Source organism: Sporothrix schenckii (genome assembly GCF_000961545.1).
Source record: "Sporothrix schenckii 1099-18 chromosome Unknown Cont38, whole genome shotgun sequence".
Taxonomy (NCBI): domain Eukaryota; kingdom Fungi; phylum Ascomycota; class Sordariomycetes; order Ophiostomatales; family Ophiostomataceae; genus Sporothrix; species Sporothrix schenckii.
In genome coordinates this window covers 86645-108445 of record NW_015971139.1, presented here as the reverse complement: position 1 = coordinate 108445, position 21801 = coordinate 86645, and the positions used below count along the sequence as shown (strand labels likewise).

At 54.3% G+C, this 21801-nt stretch overlaps 6 protein-coding genes and 1 non-coding gene across 7 annotated transcripts; 5 read left to right on the top strand and 2 right to left on the bottom strand.

Annotated features, from left to right (window-relative positions):
- Nucleotides 1-339: 339 nt before the first annotated feature.
- On the bottom strand, nucleotides 340-410 carry SPSK_11194. The gene has a single exon. It is a non-coding gene; the product is annotated as a tRNA-Gly (tRNA).
- Nucleotides 411-659: 249 nt separating this feature from the next.
- SPSK_06426 (uncharacterized protein) lies at nucleotides 660-1742 on the top strand (the record flags this gene model as incomplete). The annotated part of the gene is made up of 2 exons (XM_016733132.1): nucleotides 660-1006; nucleotides 1076-1742. The coding sequence occupies 2 exons, from the start codon at nucleotides 660-662 to the stop codon at nucleotides 1740-1742; spliced, it is 1014 nt and encodes a 337-aa protein (XP_016591753.1).
- A 181-nt stretch (nucleotides 1743-1923) lies between these two features.
- On the bottom strand, nucleotides 1924-2671 carry SPSK_06583 (uncharacterized protein; the record flags this gene model as incomplete). Its single annotated transcript, XM_016733285.1, has 3 exons — nucleotides 1924-2024; nucleotides 2083-2154; nucleotides 2224-2671. The coding sequence occupies 3 exons, from the start codon at nucleotides 2669-2671 to the stop codon at nucleotides 1924-1926; spliced, it is 621 nt and encodes a 206-aa protein (XP_016591752.1).
- A 655-nt stretch (nucleotides 2672-3326) lies between these two features.
- On the top strand, nucleotides 3327-6674 carry SPSK_05870 (DNA polymerase delta subunit 1; the record flags this gene model as incomplete). Its single annotated transcript, XM_016732579.1, has 1 exon — nucleotides 3327-6674. One exon carries the CDS (start codon nucleotides 3327-3329, stop codon nucleotides 6672-6674), a length of 3348 nt encoding a protein of 1115 aa, XP_016591751.1.
- A 3902-nt stretch (nucleotides 6675-10576) lies between these two features.
- Nucleotides 10577-11056, top strand: SPSK_06701 (uncharacterized protein; the record flags this gene model as incomplete). Its single annotated transcript, XM_016733402.1, has 1 exon — nucleotides 10577-11056. One exon carries the CDS (start codon nucleotides 10577-10579, stop codon nucleotides 11054-11056), a length of 480 nt encoding a protein of 159 aa, XP_016591750.1.
- Nucleotides 11057-11316: 260 nt separating this feature from the next.
- On the top strand, nucleotides 11317-13035 carry SPSK_06166 (glutamate dehydrogenase (NADP+); the record flags this gene model as incomplete). Its single annotated transcript, XM_016732873.1, has 2 exons — nucleotides 11317-11362; nucleotides 11711-13035. The coding sequence occupies 2 exons, from the start codon at nucleotides 11317-11319 to the stop codon at nucleotides 13033-13035; spliced, it is 1371 nt and encodes a 456-aa protein (XP_016591749.1).
- Nucleotides 13036-16732: 3697 nt separating this feature from the next.
- On the top strand, nucleotides 16733-21745 carry SPSK_05814 (uncharacterized protein; the record flags this gene model as incomplete). Its single annotated transcript, XM_016732525.1, has 4 exons — nucleotides 16733-17882; nucleotides 17953-18070; nucleotides 18114-19217; nucleotides 19285-21745. The coding sequence occupies 4 exons, from the start codon at nucleotides 16733-16735 to the stop codon at nucleotides 21743-21745; spliced, it is 4833 nt and encodes a 1610-aa protein (XP_016591748.1).
- Nucleotides 21746-21801: the final 56 nt, after the last annotated feature.

Sequence of the window (21801 nt, the reverse complement as noted above, 5' to 3'; positions counted from 1 at the left end):
CAGCTCGGAACCAGCGGCTGTGATTGGACCAGCCCCTGAGACTGTTATCCACTTTGGGCGATCCAGGTTCTAACCTACCGTGTAGGCAGCTCAGTTACAACGGCTCGTAGCCTGTGGCACTAAGAGACGGGCGAATGGCAACGCTATTCTGCGGCAATTTCGGTGCTCGACAAAGAGACAACTAACATATAAGACATACATTGTAACTTGTCACTGGAGGTATCTGGTCGAGGTAGATTAAAAACAAAAATAAAACAAAGGAAAAGGCATAACCATACGGACCACAGTTTTGAATGCAGAGAAGGTGTTCTGAAGGTGGACAAAAAGGCAAAAAGCAACTGCAACTTCCGGGAGTCGAACCCGGAGCCTACGCATGGGAAGCGTAGATGTTACCGCTACACCAAAGTTGCTTATAGACAGATATAATATTTCAATCATTTGCTAGGTTAAATTACCCAGCGTGATCAGGTGAAGGAAGCTCCCGCCGACCAAGGTCCTAACCCCGCCAATCCCCCTAATCGAAAACCTGTCTCTGGCGAAGCTACCCCATCAGTGGTCTTTCCTCACCGAACTTGAGACATCCTTTGACCACGACGCCACCACATCCAAAAACACAACCTCATTTCAATCTATACGTCCTAACCCCTCCGACGATAACCATGGCGGCTCGCAGCGACAAGATCGAAAAGATCATTGCGCGCATGCAGCAGCGTATCAGCGAAGGCCAGTACTATGAAGCTCAGCAACAAACCCGCGTCGTCGCCGCTCGCCACATCAAGGCTGCCAACTGGACAGCGGCCATTGATATTTTGTACAATGTGGCGCAAGCCTTGTTGAAGGCAGGCCAGGGCGGCAGCGGCGGCGACCTGAGCATTTTCATGGTCGATGTTTACCAGCAGGCAGAGCTCACGCCCGACGCCATATCGCGGGGCCGGGTTCTGACATGCCTGCGCCTGTTTGACAGTGGGGAGCCGACGCGCAAGAAGTACATTACGGAAGCGATAGCGTAAGTGATGCGTGGAAGTTGGTCTCTGTTCTTATTCTACCAATTCAAGCTCTCTAATATTGTGTGCAGATGGTCTGCCAAGTTTGGCGAATACCCGGCCGGCGATCCTGAGCTGCACCACGTCATCGGCTCGCTTTATGCCGACGAGCACGAACCCTACGAGGCCGAGCGCCACCTCCTGACCGGAACCAAGGACTCCCCAGCAGTCCTTGCTCGCATGGAGTACGCGTGGTACAAGCAGGACGACGCCCATACTGCCCCGCTGTACGTCGGCCGAGCTGTCTTGCCATACCTGCTCATGGCCAACGTACGCGCCGCCAACGAGAGCTTTCGCGTCTTTGCGACCGCCCTGACCAACGACAACCCGGGCCTCAATATCCAAGACGTGAGCAGCGCAAGTGCTGATGCGCGCGTGTTCCCCAGTCTGCCGCTCCTCAATTTCCTTAGCTTGTTATTGTTGGCCGTCCAGCGCGGCAGCCCTGAGCTATTCCGGCAACTGTCGACCAAATACGCAACACAGCTGCGGGAGAACGAGTCTTGGTCAGACGCGGTCGAGACGATTGCCGAGATGTACTTCCACATCCAGCGGCCACGGCAGAGCAACCCGCTGTTTGATATGATGGGAAGCTTGTTCGGTGGCGGTGCAGGTGGTGGTGGTGGTAGTGGCGGCGGTGGCAACTCAAGAGCAAAGGGAAACAGAACCATCGACGCACCAGTCGCAGAAGGTTTGGACTAGCCGCTGAAATATCACCTTGTTGGTGGACGCGAAGGGTTAATTTTAGGACGGCGACTTATCAATATTCGACGATGGGTTAATACCATGACCCGGCGCTCGGAATGTGTAATATAGAGACCGATCAATAGCAGTAGACACGATAAAAAATGTTTCTAAAGCCACACGTAGCTGTCGGCCCTAGTTAATCAAACCGTGGCATATCTTCGGGCTCGTACATCCAGTTGTCTTCCGACAGTGCCGAGACCTTGGCACGGAGGCTTGCCCTGAGAGCATCGAGCAGTTCTAAAGTACAGTTAGCAAACAAAGCAGAGCAATTACCCCTCCATGAGACACAACATACCTTCGGGCTGCCCAGGAATACTGGTTCGCTGTTGGTGGTACTTGATCGTATCTGCCAGTCTCTGCCGTTCTCCTTCGCAGGCCAGCATTAGCATCGCATTCATACAGCATCAACTGGTCTGTCCCCCTCTTATGAACGTACTCTCACTCTCTTGACGGGCATCCAGTGCCATCTCGCTCATTTCGTCTGCTGTCGGTGATGGCGGACCGACCAGCTCAAGCTCGCCGTTGCGGTCGCGCACAACAATCTCCGCGGGACCTCGAGAAGACAGATCTGAGGCCAGTGCAGACTCAAGTCCCGCATCAGAGCCGTCGAGGCCACCTAGGACGCCTGTCCGAAGCCCATCGTTGGATGCATTTGAATTTGCCCCGGATGCGGTCGATGTGGCCTGGGTCGGCCGGCGTGTCAGCTGGCTCTGGAACAGATTCCGCCGCACGCTTGTCGATGCCGTCGAAGCACTGCCGCCGCTTCCGGTTGACCCACTGCTATTTGTCGCGGTGACTCGAGGTGCTCGCGGAAAGGCGCCGTTGCCAACTCGAGAGCCGATTTGATGGCGACTCGTATTGTAGATCGGATGGCGGTCGGCCATTGCTTGTTGCAGTGAGGGGGGTATGAAAGCTTCTGGGCAAGAAGGTTGAAGAGACAGGGAGCGGAATGTATTCACATCTGAGAAGATCGATTGCTGAGACGGTATGGTTGTTGGTGCGTTGATAACAGCGAGTTGCAACGAAGCTATAACATCCCTACATTGAAAGCTCTTGCTGCTCAACAGCCTCGTCACTAAAACGAGTAAACAGACTGGTTAAAGCTTATTTGTTAGTGGGCGAAGTTTCTGGCTACAGCGTCCTTGACGCGCCCTGGTTCTGACTAATAAGTGCTATAACCCCGCCAAACTTGACCACAGAAGACGCCAAGTCATGTGCTCAGGTGGGTCAAAACACGACATTGAGAGCAACTCCGGACGCTCGTCACGCTTGTCACGCTTGTCACGCTAGAACGCGGTTGGCGTGCCTGCTTTGTTAAATGGATTTTGCCTCCTACGAAGCGACCATCCACCTTCGTGCCATCATGACAATCTGAAGTCGTGCACACAACAGACGCATTTACACGCTTCACTTGTTCGACACACAAGGCCGATTCTGAATCGAAGCATGTCGACAATCGCTTCTTTGACGGATAAATCGTAAACAACCCGAATACCCCCACTCTCCTGGCTCTCTCGACATCGCCTCCTGCTTTCCACAATGCCGGCCGCGGTTCTCCCGCAGAAGCGGGTATTTGGCGAGGCATCCAATGCTCGTAGTAACATTGCCGCTGCACCGTCGACACCGTCTGCGTCAGCCAAGAAGCGCCGCCTGGAACATCTGCCGCCGTCGTCGAGCCCGGCTGCAGGACGCCAGCTGCTGCCAAGCTCGCAAAATGGTCCCGGCCGCTTCGGCGGCTCTAGCCAGCAGAAGAGCGTCTTCGAGTCCGAGGTCCTCGAGAAGCTGAGCCAGGACATCAACGAACTCAAGCAAAACAACGCCGAAAAGGACCAGATCTGGGACCGGCCACCAATGCCCCCAGATTTTGACGCGCACACGTCCAACCTATCCTTCCAGCAGATCGAAGCTGAGGAGGGCACAACGCACGGCGGACGGCCTACGGTCAAGCTTTTTGGTGTGACAGATGAGGGAAACTCGGTGCTGTTGCATGTCACCGAGTTCCGGCACTACCTGTACGTGGCGGCACCGGCGTCGTTTGCGCCCACGGACTGCAAGGCGTTCCAGGCGTACCTGGAAGCACAGATGGCATGGCACCAGCCGGTGATCTACTCCGTGCAAATGACAATGCGTGAGAGCATCTACGGCTTCCAAAACAACACACAAAACCCTTTTCTCAAGATTACGGTGACAGACCACAAGCACATCAGCCGCGTCCGCTCCGCCGTCGAGAACCGCCGTGCCAACTGGAAGGGCATGTGGGGCCAGGCCGAGGGTCAGATCATGACCTACGACAATCTGCAGTACGTCATGCGTTTCATGGTCGACTGCGACATCTTTGGCATGTCCTGGGTGACTGCGCCGGCCAACAAGTACACGCTCATTCCGGACCAGAACAAGCAGTCCAACTGTCAGATCGAGGCCGAGATCAGTTACGTTGACCTCGTGGCGCACAAACCCGTCGGCGAGTGGTCCAAGATGGCACCGATGCGCATTCTGTCTTTTGATATTGAGTGTGCCGGCCGCAAGGGTATTTTTCCCGAGGCCGATCACGACCCGGTTATTCAGATTGCCAACGTGGTGACGCGCTATGGTGAGACGAAGCCATTCGTGCGCAACGTGTTTTGTTTGGACAAGACAAGTTCGATCGTGGCAACACAGGTGCTCGAGTTTGACCGCGAGGAGGCCATGCTGGCGTCGTGGCGCGATTTCTTGCTGCGTGTCGACCCGGACATCATCACAGGCTACAACATTGCCAACTTCGATTTCCCCTACCTCCTTGACCGTGCACAGCACCTCAAGGTTCCTCGGTTCAATCACTGGACACGTATCCCAAGTGTTCAGTCGCAGTCGAAAGATTCCAACCTTACGAGCAAGCAGATGGGCAGTCGCGACACCAAGGCTACCAACATCAACGGGCGGCTGCAGCTCGACCTGTTGCAGTTAATTCAACGCGACCACCACCTACGCAGTTACACGCTCAACTCGGTGTGCTCACACTTCCTGGGCGAGCAGAAGGAGGATGTGCACTACACCATGATTACAGAGCTGTTCAACGGCACACCAGAGAACCGACGACGACTCGCACTCTACTGCTTAAAGGACGCGTACCTGCCACAGCGGCTGATGGACAAGCTGTCTTGTCTCGAAAACTACACAGAGATGGCCCGTGTCACGGGCGTGCCCTTCAACTTCTTGCTGTCACGCGGCCAGCAAGTGAAATTCATCAGCCAGCTGTTCCGCAAGGCTCTTGATCAAAAACTTGTCGTGCCGAACCTGCAGTCCAAGGGGACGGACGAGCAGTACGAGGGAGCGACAGTTATCGAGCCGGTGCGTGATTTCTACAAAGAGCCCGTAGCGACGCTCGATTTCGCTTCGCTGTACCCCAGTATTATGCAGGCGCACAACCTATGCTACACGACGCTCGTCAACAACGCGGCGATTGAAGCGTTTGGGCTAAAGAAGGACATTGACTACATTGTGACGCCCAACAATGACAAGTTTGTGACGGTGGCGCAACGCAAGGGTCTGCTGGCACAGATTCTGGAGGAACTGCTAGCGGCGCGTAAGCAAGCTAAGCGCGAGCTGGCCATGGAGACGGATTCGTTCAAGAAGGCCGTGCTCAACGGTCGGCAGCTCGCCTTGAAGATCAGCGCCAACAGTGTGTACGGCCTGACGGGTGCCACCACTGGCAAGCTGCCCTGTCTCGAGATTGCGCGCAGCACAACAAGTTACGGTCGCCAGATGATTGAGCGGACCAAAAACGAGGTGGAGGCGCGCTACAACATCGCCAACGGCTACTCACACGATGCACAGGTCGTGTACGGCGACACGGATTCGGTCATGGTCAAGTTTGGCACCAAGGACCTCTCGGAAGCGATGAAACTGGGCGAGGAAGCGGCGCAGTTCGTGTCGTCGAAATTCGCCAAGCCGATCAAGCTCGAGTTCGAAAAGGTGTACTACCCCTACCTCTTGATCAACAAGAAGCGGTACGCCGGTCTGTATTGGACGCGGCCCGACAAATACGACAAGATGGACACCAAGGGCATCGAGACTGTGCGGCGTGACAACTGCCTGCTGGTGCAGACGGTGATTGAAAAGGTGCTGCGCATGATGCTCATTGACCAGGACGAGGTGGGTGCGCAGGCGTACGTGCGCGACATTATCTCGGACCTGCTGCAAAACAAGATCGACATGTCGAAGCTGGTTATCACCAAGGCGCTCACCAAGGAGAGCTACAAGGCCAAGCAGGCGCACGTCGAGCTCGCCGAGCGGATGAAGAAGCGCGACCCGGGCTCGGCTCCGGGCCTGGGCGACCGTGTGGCGTACGTGATGGTCAAGGGCGCGACGGGCTCCAAGAACTTTGAGCGGTCGGAGGACCCCATTTTTGTGCTCGAGAACAATGTGCCCATCGATACCAAGTACTACCTGGACAACCAGCTGGCGAAGCCGCTGGGCCGCATCTTTGAGCCCATCATGGGCGAGGTCAAGGCACGGTCGCTGCTGACGGGCGACCACACACGGTCGATCTCGGTAGCGGCGCCGTCGGTGGGCGGGCTGATGAAGTTTGCCAAGAAGACGCAGACGTGCATGGCGTGCAAGAAGCCGCTGCGCGGCAAGGAGGAGAGCCAGGGCGCCGTGTGCGCAGACGACGCGCCGCGGGTGGGCGAGCTGTACAACAAGACGCTCGACAAGGTGTCGGATCTTGAGGTGCGGTTCGGGCGTCTGTGGACGCAGTGCCAGCGGTGCCAGGGCAGCATGCACTGCGAGGTGATTTGCAGCAGCAAAGACTGTCCGATCTTTTACATGCGGATGAAGGCGAAGAAGGACCTGGAGGACGCGAACAAGGACTTGCAGCGGTTCGACTTTGACGCCGCGGCGACATGGTAGTGTGGAAGGCGTGTGATATGACGCACGGATAATTTATTCTATTGTCCTGGTTTTCTTTCTTGATTTGTTTTTGGTCTCAGCATATGTACACTGTTGATTCTGTTTTGTATTCTCGATGCTTTTGTTTGTTTCGTTCACCTTGTTATCATGATGGGCACGCTGTAATATGGTGATGGTTAAATAGAAAATTCATGGGATATGAGAAGCATGTGGATAGTTTACAGCTTTGTTTTGCTTTCTCTTCTCTTTTTTGTCCCTATTTTGTCGAGTTTACCTTTACTATTCTAAAATCGTCATCCAACCTTCGACCCAGGCACATCCTCATTTGTACATCTCAATGATCTCCGTACCGACTGTCAACTTCGCCTCTTACCCTCCTCGCCTCCGACACGTCACTCTTCTGTCGTAGTGTCCTTATCGTTTACTTTGTACGTCCAAGCTCCAGCAAGCTTCCTTCTCGCCAGCCCTCCGGCCCTCCACCCCTGGGTAGTGCGTGCACTGTACCATTCAGCGCCCTCCGAGCTATGCCAGCCAGGGATTAACGTCTCTGCTCCCCGGGCGGCAGGAAGTAGTCGTGCATCGTCCTACGTAGTATGTCGTATGCCGAGCGTGGAAAGCGCCGTCCGGTCGGCACTGGTCCTGCGAGGCTAATGAGTATGAGGAGATTGATAAGACAACATTAGTACGTACGTTGGCGGAAGAGAACGCCGCAGCCGACCAATCCAAATATCTACGACCAACATCAAAAGAAAATAAGTCATCTGCTTGTTCAGTTGCTGCAGATTTAGCGTGCACGACATGCCCAGTACTACGTTTCTTTTGCTACCTACGCACTTTTGAAAGTGTGATATTTCAAACGATCGTCAACGCGTTGTCGGTCACCAACGTCAGTCAGTAGTCAGTTGTTTAAGTCGGACGTTTGTGGCTCGCCAAGTCACTTTTATTTTGGGTGTATCTTACAATCGACCCACCGGTCCCATATACACATCTTATCTCTTGGCAGCACAATGAGCTTGTTGTTATGTGTTTCGATTGAGTTTGTGTTTGGTGATGTAAACTGCGAGCGGCGCTCCCATTGGGTAAACCTGCCTGACGACGTCGACCGAAGCGTCTTGGCAAAGACCCTTTCTGGGTTCTTCCCAGCGACCCTTTTTGATTTTACCTTTTTTTGTCATTTTTGTCAACCTGTCAGTCCGTTGGCTTTCACGCCGTAATTCGCCGCTCGCGTGGCCGCCTCCTTAATTACTCTCTGCACCCACTTATTGATCTCGCCCGAGCTGCGCGGAACTACGAGCCGTCAGAGCTGCTCCACATCGCGTACATACGAGGGCAGGGAACGCACCGGAGACGGCGTTCTGCCATCCCAACGTTGCCCTGCTTCTCACAGTCTGAGTCGACGGAATCGCATTTCAACGCGGGCATCCTCTTGTTCTCCTCTTTCTTGTTATACGGCGTGCTTTCATTTCACTTTCTTTTTGCCCCCTCTCTTCCCAGCCGCCCGTGGGGGAGCCGTGGTAACCCTCCATCTTGAACAAACAACATATTGTTGCTTGTTTCTGATCCGGTTGACCTCTCACAATGCTTGGCTTGCGCTCGACCAGTGAGGGCCGTTTTTGTTTCGTAACAAAATGAACCACAACGAACCAAAATGCACCGGAAGGCAAGGAACGATGACGCCTGGGACCTCTTAAAGCGCGAGGATTGGAAACTGGGCAAAAGTGGACGAATTATCGAGACGGAAAGGCAGGAACTAAGGAGATGCACAACAGAAGGCTCATGGATATGCATGAGAGATTCACGAAATGGCGTTTGTGGGGAAGTCAGAGCAAAAGTCCACTCGTGGAGTTACTTGTGTAGGAGGTCACACCAAACCAGCAGATTTCAGACCAGTGCGGTTGATCGCATGCTCCGTTGCCATATTAAGGCCGGACACACGCGAAAATGGCGATGGCACGACTTGTCGACAAAACCGACCAATATAGAAGCCGATCTCGCGTATGTGTTTATTTTTCAAGCATGCTCCTTTCATGGGCTTCAAACGCGTCATGCGCTCTGGAAGACAGGCCTATATCGCGCATTTGAGGACCGCAACCTTAAGACAGAAGAAAAGAACACTCGGTTTGCGCAGTGAGACAATTTCCCGCACAACTGTCCAACAGGATAATCCGAAATAGGTAACCGGGGGGCTCTTACAAGACAATGTGTGCCAAAAAGCTGAACAAAATCCTATTTGTGTTGCAATATTTAACCACCAAGGACGAAAAAAGCCGCAAGAAAGACCCAGAAAAAGAAAAGAGCGAGGGGGCATAGAACACAGCGTTTAATATTTTTGTTCAACGAGTCTTGCGGAGAACCCGTTGCAATAGTATTAAGTCTGGTAGACACGTAGAGGACAACTAGCAGCACCTCGTCATCGCTTTCAAAGGTCAAAAACGAAATGAAACGAAACGAAATGGAATGGTGAAAAGCTTGCGAATATCGGAGCCAGCACCGAGTGGTGGGACAGAGAGTGGATGGCAGAAGCGGGAGGGACACGAAATGGGACTGCCAGTGGCGCACGGCTGAGGCTTGGGGCCACAATAATTGCGCTGTAAAAAATGGATGACAAGTGAAGGCCAGGCCACTTTTGATCTCTCCCAGCCGCGTTCCAGCGGGCGATAATTTTCAGGAACAGAGTTTCAACAACATGCGAGCCAGAATCTGCCGGAGCACGGAAATGGCCGCACTGAGCGGCAACCGTAACTGCCAGGCTACCTCTGCCTTCCGCGCTACCCAGCTCACCAGGTAAAGACAGCCCGCCAGCCTAAAGGTCGTTTCAAAAAAAGTCGTGCACATAAAAAGGCGCGGTGGCAAACTGGCGAATCGCATGTTAATACCACCCAAGCAAGTCCTGTGTCGGACGAGGCAACGCAGTCTTCTAACTCTTTGGTCTCGTTCTAGTGACCTAGTCGATGCGAGAACGGACGGGATCTAGATGGATCTGCCTTTTCGACACGCCCCTGTTCCCTTGTCGCTTTTCTCTACGTCTCCGCTGGAAGCATTTGGCCATTGGTTGGAAATGGACATATGTCGTACGTATTTACATTATTCGATGCTCATCCATTGCGACCCAATCGCCGTCGTCCATTCGACGCGGCCAGCGGCGCAGAGGAGCCAGAGCTCCGACAAAGGACAGGGACAGAGGATGCGACACACGACACGTTGCACCAGATGCTCGTTTGATAATACGCCGGATAGTGCAGAAGAAAGAAGCCGATAGACAGGCCGAGTGTCAGAAAAGACGTTCGAGCGATGCAGGAAGTGTCCGTGATGCGGTCTGTCACCCATTGATCCGTCCATCAGCCCATTCGATGCAGTGATGCCATGCTGTCGTGGGGGGAACGCCTCCTTGTCAAACGGACATATGCTAACATAACATCGCTTGCGGGTTTGTGCCTCGTCTTTTGCTTGCATCTCTCGATGAATCTGTCAATCTGTCAATTCTCGTCCGTGTAGCCTTTGCGCTCGCGGTGGTTCCGTAGAGCGTGCTTGGAATTGCGCCTGCCAGAACGTCTAGCGCATCTTTACAGGCCTTGCTCAGGCCGTCTGTACTACAGAGTTGGTATTCGCCTTCGCGCGCTTTTTCGCTCTTTCTCTGTTAGGCCATATTTCCTTCTTGGGAATTGTCGGTCGTGCCTTGGTCAGAGACGAGACGTTCTTGGCTTTCGATTTTGTCCGCACGCGAGCTTAGCGTGCCCAGGCACCAATTGGTCGTGCGATTCCGGCGCCAGTCTGCTAGCGGTCTTACACAGGGCCGAAAGGCCTAGTCCCAGCCAGTCACAGCCCGCGGTGCTAGCTCAGCCTACTCGCCTTTTGACTGCTCTTGCCTCGTCTGCACTCTTTCGCCTCCCCGGGGAAAAGTAATGGTAGAGGCTGCCAGCGACTGCTCCAACGCAACCCCCACTGCCGTCCAGCCTACCCACGCTCCTGCCGTGGCCTCGCTGCTCGTCCCTTCCCTGGTCTCCTCTTCTCCAACAGCGGGTTTGTATGACAACAAGGCCGTTGTCAACGGAAAGAGCCACACCAGGCTGCAAGGCGCCGAAGTAGGAGTTCGGACGGCGTCCCTAGCCATGTTGCACTCTTCTTTGTTGCCTCTACCTTGCACGACGACCTTTCTTGGCCTCCCCATCTCTCTTGTCCTCTCCACCCCACTGGTTACGGCTTTCTTGTTACTCTTTTCGTCGTGTAAGTTGACGCCCCACCGTAATCTCCATCCTCTCAAGACGAAGAAGACCCATGCGTTCTTTTCCGGCCTCGTCTCCATCGCGCCCGTCCCCTTGATGCTCTTTGTCTGGAAGGCGAAGCTCTCTCTAGTCGTTGCTGCCCTCCACAACATCCCGTAGCTTGTCTTCCGAGACTAAAATAATAAAGGGAAATTTCCTACTCATCGTCAGCCCCGAGTATAAGATCGGTCGCTCTTCTCCTCTCCTCCCAAGACTCTTCTTCTCTCTCTCCCTCCCCTTCTTCTGTCCCCTCGTTATTCATATTCATTCTTCATACTTCATTTTTCTTTCGGCACATATACATACTCAGTACCGAACACGTTTCTCTTTACACCCAGCTTTCAAAGTAGATACCAGCTGTTCGTTCCAAAACCGCCATAATGTCGAACCTTCCCGTCGAGCCTGAATTCCAGCAGGCCTACAACGGTATGTGCACAAAAAGAAAACCACACACGACTTGGGATGCTCGAGGATGAGATGCAAGGGTGCAATTGGGCCAAGATTGGAGCGAGACTGCCGAGATTGCCAAAGATACGTCAAGATTGCAGAGGTGAAGCCCAAGATAGCAGATGCATGACACGATCAGAGCTGCAGCTGAACTCTGGTTTGGCTTGCGGTTCTTTTTGTTGGTGGCGTTGTATTGGGAGATAAGAGATTGGTGCGCGATTAGTTCAGAGGCATATCTGCATTTTCGGGCATACCCAACGTTGTGTCACAATCCGCCAACTGCCTCTCTGAATCACGCACTAATGCCGAATTCTTCCTTCTTTGCAGAGCTTGTCAGCACACTCGAGAACAGCACCCTGTTTCAGAAGAACCCCGAGTACCGCACCGCCCTCAAGGTTGTGTCCATCCCCGAGCGCATTGTTCAATTCCGCGTTGTCTGGGAGGATGACAACGGCGACCTCCAGGTCAACCGCGGCTACCGCGTTCAGTTCAACTCCGCTCTGGGCCCGTACAAGGGCGGTCTGCGCTTCCACCCGACCGTCAACCTGTCCATCCTCAAGTTCCTCGGCTTTGAGCAGATTTTCAAGAATGCCCTCACGGGCCTCATGATGGGCGGCGGCAAGGGCGGTGCCGACTTCGACCCCAAGGGCAAGTCCGACGGCGAGATCCGCCGCTTCTGTGTCTCCTTCATGCGCGAGCTGTCCCGCCACATTGGTGCCGACACCGACGTTCCCGCCGGTGACATTGGCGTCTCCGGCCGCGAGATCGGCTGGATGTTCGGCACCTACCGCGCTGCGCGCAACAACTTCGAGGGCGTCCTGACCGGCAAGGGCCTGTCCTGGGGCGGCTCGCTGATCCGGCCCGAGGCCACGGGCTACGGTCTGGTCTACTACGTCGCCCACATGCTCGAGTACGCCGGCGCTGGCTCCTTTGCCGGCAAGCGCGTGGCCCTGTCGGGCAGCGGCAATGTCGCCCAGTACGCCGCCCTGAAGCTCATTGAGCTCGGCGCCACCGTCGTCTCGCTGTCCGACTCCAAGGGCTCTATCGTCGCCAAGGAGGGCGGCTCCGTCACGCCCGCCGACATCACCGCCATTGCCGACCTCAAGGTCGACCGCAAGGCCCTGACCGAGTTCAACGTCCAGGACCGCTTCACCTACATCGAGGGCGCCCGCCCCTGGGTCCACGTCGGCCAGGTCGACGTCGCCCTGCCGTGCGCCACCCAGAACGAGGTCAGCGGCGAGGAGGCCAAGGCCCTGGTGGCTGCTGGTGCCAAGTTCATCGCCGAGGGCTCCAACATGGGCTGCACCCAGGATGCCATTGACATCTTCGAGGCCGACCGCAAGGAGAAGAAGGGCTCCAAGGAGGCTGTCTGGTACGCGCCCGGCAAGGCCTCCAACGCCGGCGGTGTCGCTGTCTCGGGTCTCGAGATGGCCCAGAACAGCCAGCGCCTGGCCTGGACCCAGGAGGAGGTCGACAACAAGCTCAAGGACATTATGAAGAATGCCTTTGAGAACGGCCTCAACACCGCCAAGGAGTACGTCGAGACCGCCGAGGGCGAGCTGCCGTCGCTGGTCGCTGGCAGCAACATTGCCGGCTTCGTCAAGGTCGCTCGCGCCATGCACGACCAGGGTGACTGGTGGTCGAAGCAGTAAAGTCGTTTCTTTTCTTTGTCGACCACTACGCTTCAAAAGTTATCATGACCTTCTGACGACTTCTTCGCAATGACCTTTTTCTGGCTGTTTTTGCTTTACATCGCATATACCTCGAGGACGGGTGGCATGTTGATTTTGGAAAGAGTAACGTTCGGCTAGGAAGCCATCTGTTCCTCCGCTTTATCATTTGCTGTACTTTGTTTGTCTCTTAGCGTTCTAGTTTCATGGTTCACCGTTTTTTGCTCTTTTTGCCTCGATTGTGGATTTGAGTTAGGGCTGGTTCAATTGATTTATTGGATATCATTGTCTACATTTGCATCGTGATCATTGTAGACCGACTTTTGCAATAAATGCTCAAGCAAATGCAAAGAAAACTATGTACGACACATGGCTATCGGCTATGTCTTCATTCAATTAACAAAGTTCCGTCGTGTCGTCTTAATATAGTGCTTACTCGCAACATTTTATTAGTCCCAAGTAAAATGAACATAAGAAATAATGCAAAATTGAAGGCTGCTCGTGCTTCGTAAGAACATACTTGAATTGAATAGTCAGCCCACATTCAAAGGAATAGGGTATAAAAACGGTCAGTGAAGAAACTACATGTATTTTTTTTTACTACAAAACAACTTGTACGTTGCGACCTACTCTTTATTTAGAGATGGCTTTATTTAGAATAAGAGGCTTGTATGCAGAGAGCATCGCTCCTTCCGTACATTCCGACCTGGCTTCGTGAGGAAGCCACGATTGTGCAACGACTCCACGAAAATGCGACCAAAGGAAGGAGCGACTCTAGGCTATTTCTCACTTCGCCAGTCTTCCAATTGCCGCTTGTCGTCTGTTCACCCTTCTCCCTCCACTTTCTCTCGCTCGTTGTTTGTCTACTTCGCCACTCGGGCTTCCATCAACCTTGTTCTCTCTGTATTACGATGACCACAGCCGTAGTCAGCCTACACATTGTCTTCTCTTTTCGTCCCTCTTTCGTAATTGCTTGTTATTGCCGATTATGACCTGCGATTGCTCACCTGTAGGTAGCATGCCATAACTGCAGACTCGCCGAGCCGTGATGTTGGCATAGGACGAAGGCAATATGCCGCCGAGAATTCAAGAACAGGCTTTCGGCGACTGGTACGCCGCGCAATGTCCTCTTATCATTTCCCCTTTGCTTACTAGCATGCTGATGATAACAATATCAAACATGCATCTAGATATGCGACAGATACCGCAGAATACTAGATTGGTCCATTCATACAAAGACTGCGCATGATCCGTGGTCTGGAACCTCGCTTGTTGATAGCGGCCAGTGTGAAGAAACGCAGTTCCGTCTGCCAGGCGGTTCCGAACAATACAACACTTCAGTACGATCACAGACAAAAATACGACCTAAGTGAAAGTGCAGGACGAGGCAAGCCGGCATTATTCCAGAGATCTAGCAGTATCGTTGAAGAATTTATCCTAATCAACGATTTACATGGGTGGCTTCGAAAACGATTCTCAAACACATTGTAGTTCCACGCGGAAGTCCTACTACGACACCTTACCATGCCGTTCGAGAGTGATGCACCGCTCCCATCAAATCGGATACTGGGGCCCAACGTTGTGGTCCCGACTTTTGTTCCCGCTGGCACTATGGCCAAAGGAGTAAAGGAATACTTTGCGACACTCATCCCTGAGACGAGAACTATTACGAGGGTGCCACAACATACTCCAGTATCACAGCACAGTCTCGAGTTGATTTTCTAGTTTTCTTGTCTGGCGCGTCAATGGCGAAGTATATCCAATGTAAGTATGCGGTACTCTGACCATTAAAGTGAATCGACGCCTTTTACAGTCTGATTGTGTTGAGGCTGGTTTGTCACCTGGTTCATGTCGCTGCCATACAATGACCCATACAACTTACTGATGAGGCTACTCACAGATTTCGATTCGTGTGAAATTGGTGGGGAACATGAAGGCTGATACTCCGTACTGAGTACGACATACATCACTTGAAATACGACATACGAGGCAGTTAACTACGGCCCAATTATATTGTGTTGTGTATGTCATATCACGTACCAAGTCATCTTTCCTCAAGTTATCTTCCTCAAGTCATCCTCCTCATACAAGACATGGCCTCGTCGAACCGCAGCATTGTACGGCGCTCAAAAGAGAGCCAAAGGACATCGGCCACGTTACCAAGCCAAGCCATGTTAAGCCATTAATGTAGGGCTGGACGGGACAACCGCTGACGACCGAGACGGGATGCCGTGTGGATCAAGAAGCTGATTTGCTGACCGCACAGTCCCGAAACTAGCGCCCAAGTGGATATGCGACAGGGACAAATATCAGACAAGTCGAAAGCAGCCACAAGTGTCCCTGCTTTCTTTGTTGTTTTCCTTTTCTCCTGTCCGATTCGAACCTTTTCTTAAGCCCTCTTCTACCTTAATACGCGAGTTTCCCTTTGATACGTGTACATAGGGTGCACGAATGATGACCTCGGAGGGTGTGTGGAGATAATATCGTTGCCATTGTCATGAAGCCATTGGAGGCGGCTGGCTTGACCGTCAGACTTGCATCACGGATGAAAGTATACCAAACACTACCATTGAGGAAGCGTTACAATGTTCTTTTGCAGTTTCATTTTGGTACTGCTCACTCGTCCCTGCGTTGGCCTACCGTTGCCCAGTCTTACGGGCACTTCCCCATTTGTTTACGTTTGATTTTTCCTATTTCTGAATTATCCCCGGAGCATTTTAACACTCCGTCCTCGATAGCCCAGTCCCCCACAGTATGACGATGTATTTTGTCGAATTCGAATGACCTTACTGACCCAACATCGAAATGGAGCACGACCCAGAGCCACACCTTGCTCCCCTTTGGAACTCTCAATCTCAATTGACTCTAACTTCTGCCCCGTTAGACTCTTACCGCCCAGTGTTAGCGAATCGCAGATCAGCCTGTCGGTCTCCATTTTGTTCTGAGTACATGCGAGGTATTTGGTTTGACATTGTGAGACTGGAATGATATCGTCTCTTATCTACCCATTGGCTATTTCGAGTTGAGAAAATCTTCGCACTCAGCCCCCACGGGTATATCCACTCACCTTTGGATGCTGCAACTTGGCCCTCCTATCGTCAATATTCCTCTTCAGCCCCCTTTTCAGCTTGCCCACACACGTACCGTTTCCATGCAGGGATAACACTCTTGAGCAATATTTTGCATCACTTGTGCAACATACAGACTCTTGAACGCCATCTTCGTCTTGATGGTGGCACACGTGGGCGGATGTGTGCCAGCCAAGGTCGGCCTCCTGCAAGAAAATCAAATAAAAGCCAAGGCCTGGGTGATGATCCTCGCCAGAAGCCTGACCTAACTTCGATGGCTACACAACGAGGATGGTCGCTGCTGCCACGGAGCTGAAAATAGGATGTTACATCCTCTAGTACATTCAAACTGGGCCGCTGTCGCCGACTGTCCATGGTCGTCACTTTCTTATAGAACGGCTGCGCTTCTGCTTCTATATTGGAATATTTGCTTGTGTCGTCAGACTCTTGCTCATTTACTATTATGGACATATTTTTCGTTCCAAAAATATCCCTCTAACCATAAGAGATACATATTTCCCACCCGCCCGTTCCTCATGCAGTCTTTGCCGTGTCTAATTGGAGATTCAACCAGTTACGTCTTCTATTTCCTTTGGGATACTCCACAAGCAATGGCAACCGAAGCGGAATCTACCGCCCTTACTTCCATGGATACCGAGAAGAGGGCTCAGTTTGATAGTTTGCGCAATCAAGCCCAGCAAGCTGCGTCGAGGGGGGTGTTGATAGACAGCAGCAATACCAGCAGCCATGGCCAGAACAGCGGTCCTCTACATCATGGACTTGTACAAGGGCCGTTTATGTCGGGTGCTATTCTTAACCCTTTCGAAGCAACATCGAAGGAGAGGCGGGGATGGCTTGCGACTGCCAGCGTCAGCAGCGGCAAGACGGCCACGACCCTCCACAGCAACACCACTGTCGACCAGCCTGATAAAGAAACCGACACATCAGACAATCTTCCAGTTGCGGTAGAAACGACGAGAGCGGCTGATGCCGTCTTAGCCGAAGCAGCAGAAACAGAAGCAGAAGAAGAGGACCCTGATGAAGACGGAAACATCCCAAAGCTGATGAAGCGCCTACCAGACGTTTTTCCTTTCCCGCTGTCTACTTCTACAACGGTCCCCGGCGATGCTCATGGCCGTTCAGCCTCTCTGCTTAAAAGCAAAGACAAAGGGCGCGCCTGTGATAGACAGAAACGAGATCGAACACTGGCCAACAGCAACAGAGGGCATTGTGTCAACTGCTCCTCCAGCATCAGAAAGAGAAAAATAACAAAACCCAGAAAGATGCGGATTTTCAGCCCCACGGCTCCGGCCACCGTCGTTACTGCTTACGGCTTGACGTCGCCCGGACCTGCTAACCCGCCTCCACTACCAACATCATCGTCAGCGGCTCATGGCTCGTCCCATTTACACCACGATGAAGACAGCGGTGGGCATAAAAATGCATTTCCACGTATCAGTCGGCCTGTTGAGCTGATGAGGAGCTCATACGACTGTGTCGTCATCGGCTCAGGTTATGGCGGCGCGGTGGCAGCAGCTCGCATGGCTCGTGCAGGCCAGAGTGTCTGTCTGTTGGAACTAGGCAAGGAACGATGGCCCGGCGAGTATCCCGTAAGTCCCACGGATGCCTTCTCGGAGCTTCACTGCTCGGGGGATCTGCAACCGTCTGTCCTGACAGACAGCATCGGGATCGACACGGGCCGGCCCACAGGCATGTACCATTTGATATTTGGCAACGGACAGAACGCTGTAGTGGCCAACGGTGAGTGCAAAGGTTTTATTATTGCCTTGACATATCGAACCTTGGTTGACTTTTTTGCGCTCCATTGCAGGACTCGGAGGGACAAGCTTGATCAACGCCAATGTGTTTCTCCGGGCCGACGAGAAGACCATGGGCATGAAGGCGTGGCCACCTGAGCTGCGTGAAAAGGGAGCTCTCGACGAATGCAAGTACCTCAAGTACCTCATTTACCTTACGTTATTCGTACTGCAGAAGCTCACATCACCTAGACTACGACAAGGTCGAGTCAGTCCTCGAGCCTGAACCGTACCCAGACGATTGGCCAGTGTTGCCCAAACTCGGCCTTCTCAAACAGCAAGCGGAGCACCTCAACATGGGCAGCAAGTTCTACCGGCCCAAGCAAACGACACGGTTCCGCAATGGGCCCAACAGTTGCGGCGTCGAGATGTCGGCGTCCTCTCTCACAGGGCAGGATTGCACGGGCGTCAACGACGGATCCAAGACGACGACTCTCGTCACGTATCTGGCCGACGCCTGGAATTGGGGAGCCGAGATGTTTTGCGAGTGTGAAGTTCGCTACATTGAACAGGTAACGGACAGCCGCGGTGGCTACCGTATTTACTTTGCGTGGCATGGCCGCAACCGCGGCCACTTCAAGGCCAACGTCCGCGGCGACCTTCTGTGGGTGTACGCCCGTGAGGCGGTCTTTCTGGGTGCGGGCGCCATCGGCACCACCGAAATCCTGCTGCGCAGCAAGGCCATGGGCGGTCTGGGACTGAGTGACAGTGTGGGCCAGAACATGAGCGGCAACGGCGATATTTTGGCATTTGGCTACAACACAGAACATCTCACAAATGCCGTCGGCCGCGCCAACCCATCGCCCTATCACCCCGTCGGGCCGACCGTCACGGGCATCATCGACAACCGCGGCAGCAGTGGCAATCCGCTGGACGGGTATGTCATTGAAGAGGGGGCCGTTCCGCATGCATTGGCCGGCTTCTTGCAGACCATGCTGGAGCTGCTGCCAGGATCCACGGCGCCGCGAGGAGAGTCCGTGCTGCAGCGCTCACAGTCGATGCTGGCACGCTTGGGAAGCCGCCTGCTGGGGCCGTACTTCCGGCAGGGTGCGGTCGAGCGGACACAGGTGTACCTGGTCATGTCGCACGACAGCAACCAGGCGGTGTTGTCGTTGAAAGACGATAAGCCCGTGCTCGAGTTTCTTGGGGCGGCGCGCAGCGACCATGTCAAATACATCAACAGCGTGCTGGCCAAAGCGACCGAGGCAGTCGGCGGCACCCTCGTGGGCAACCCGTTCTTTGCGCTGATGGACCAGCAGGTCACTGTGCATCCAGTTGGGTAAGGTGATGGTCCACCGATCCGCAGTATTCTGTACCCCTGACTGGGAATGCTAATTGCAGTGCAGAGGAGCTGCCCTGGCCAGTGACAATACTGGTGCGACGGGTGCCGCAGACCACATGGGCCGGGTCTTTGCAGGGAATGGCAGTGAGGTGCACGCCGGCCTGATCGTCACCGACGGAGCGGCGATCCCGACGGCCCTCGGCGTGAATCCGTTTGCGACGATTGCGGCCCTTGCCGAGCGGTCGGTTGATTTATACGCCAAGTCTCGAGGGCTGACCATCCGTTCTGACGACAACGGGCTGCTTGACTTATTCGGCGAACCTGCCCATCCCTTCCGATACGGTGATGCCTCTCTTGACGACAGCCGAAGTTGGCGAGAAAACAGCAGCTGTAACATGTCTGATGAGACTGGGAGCAAGCTTGACGTCGAGGATGACGATACCACATCAAAGGGAGACGCCGGCAAGTCGCAATATGAGTGGGAGGTTGTGAACAACGACAACGACAGCGACAGCGACACGGACAGCGAGAGTGTGCATCACACAAACAAGATTATTGCGCGCGCAGCCCGAATGCGTGCCGGCGGATTCGGATTCACCGAGGTCATGTCGGGGTTCTTACACCGCTGCGACGGCAGCAACACCGACGCCAGCGCGGAGAACAGCATGAAACAAGACCGGCGTGACGTGTACGAGCTGGCCTACCGCCGAGCCGAGAGTCTGTGCGAGAGCGCGCGGTTCTTCCTCAGCGTGCAGGCCTTTGACACCAGCGAGGTCGTGCACGATCCGGCCCACCAGGGCATGCTGACCGGCACGTTTGTCTGTCCGACACTCCCCGGGTCGCCGTTCATGGTGCAGCGTGGTGCCTTTAGTTTGTTCGTCATGGAACACCAGGCACCGGGCACGCGGAATATGACGTATGACTTTGACCTGCGCGGAACTGATGGCCATACGCTGCACTTCCATGGATACAAGGTCGTCGACTCGTCGGTGGCCCTGGCGCCTCTGCAGCTGTGGCGGGCCACGACCACGCTCTACGTGACCATCACGAGGCGTACCAAAAGACCCCATCAACCACGGGGACTGCTTATGGATGCTTGTGAATCATCGGACGAGGCATGGCGGCATGAACCAGTCCTGGCCAAAGGCATCATGCACGTCAAGCCCACCGATTTCATGTCCGAGATCTTGACCTTGACACCGACGGGCAGCAGCCTGCTTCACAAGGCAATCAGTGCGGCCAGCTTCATGGCATACTTTACACGCAAGTCCCTGGGCCTGTTCCTGGCTCCGCTTGCGGCGCTGCAGTACCCGACACAGACCTACAACGGCTACATCAACCACACACCGCCGACGCGCCTGTGGACCGACATCCGTGCGTCGGATGGTGTCCACTCCCGTCTGTACATGTATGATCCTCCGCCAAAGTTAGTCGTGCGACAGACGAGAGGGGGCAGTGATGCTGTGCCTTGCGTACTCTTTGTACCCGGCGCCTCGGTAGACCACCAGATCTTTGCGCTGCCGACTATTCCGTTCAACACGGTGAACTACTTTACGCGTGCAGGCTACCGTGTCTTTGTCATGGTGCCGCGCATCGGGCAGCTCACGCTGGCCAACAACAGCTGGACGACCTACGATGCACGGCTCGACATTCGCGCGGCATTTGAGCGCATTCGTGCCGAGTACGGCGACCGCAAGGTGTACACTGTGGCCCACTGCATGGGCTCGGTGGCGTTAGCAACCGGTCTCTTGGACGGAACGATCCCCGCAGACTGGCTCCTCGGCCTGGCCTGCTCTCAAGTGTTTATGAATCCCATCTGGAACGCGGCGAACATGATGAAAGCGCTGACTGCGACAAAGGGCCCCTTTGCACTGGACCGCATCTACCGCGCTGTTGCCGGCTCGTGGTTTGATTGTGGCACCCGCCCAGACGACGCGCTCGTCCAGCGACTCCTCAACCAAGCTTTGCGGTTCATGCCCACCACCCAACGCCGCGAGCTCTGCAGCAGCGCCGTCTGCCACCGCATCTCGCTCGTCTATGGCCGCTGCTGGAACCACGCCAACTTGAACGAGGCCACCCACCGCCAGATGGACCGCTTCTTTGGCGGCATCAATATGACCATGCTGCGGCTGCTCATGCTGCAGGGCAGCCAGGGCCATGTCATGACCAACGGCCCCGCATACGACGTGCTAACCACGCCGGACAATGTCCACAAGCATCTCCGCGGCCTGCCCATCTTTCAGTTTGTCGGCGGCGACAATGCCGTCTTGTCGCCGCGGGCCACGGAAAAGACATACGAGATTCTCTGCGACACGTTTGGCACCGCCAATGGCCACTACCGTCGCCACGTGATTCCGGGCTACGGCCATCTCGACTGCTGGATGGGCCGCAGAGCCTGGAAGGATGTATACCCGGTGCTGCGGGCCGAGGTCGACCGTGTTGTGCACGGCGAGAACTACCAGTTTGAGGAGCCGGACGCGAGCGTGTGCCGCTTTACACGCAAGATGGAGGCGGGTGAGTTGTAAGCGAAGCATAAATACTCTGCAGCGTGATGTTACGATTACGTTGCACAGTCCTTGAT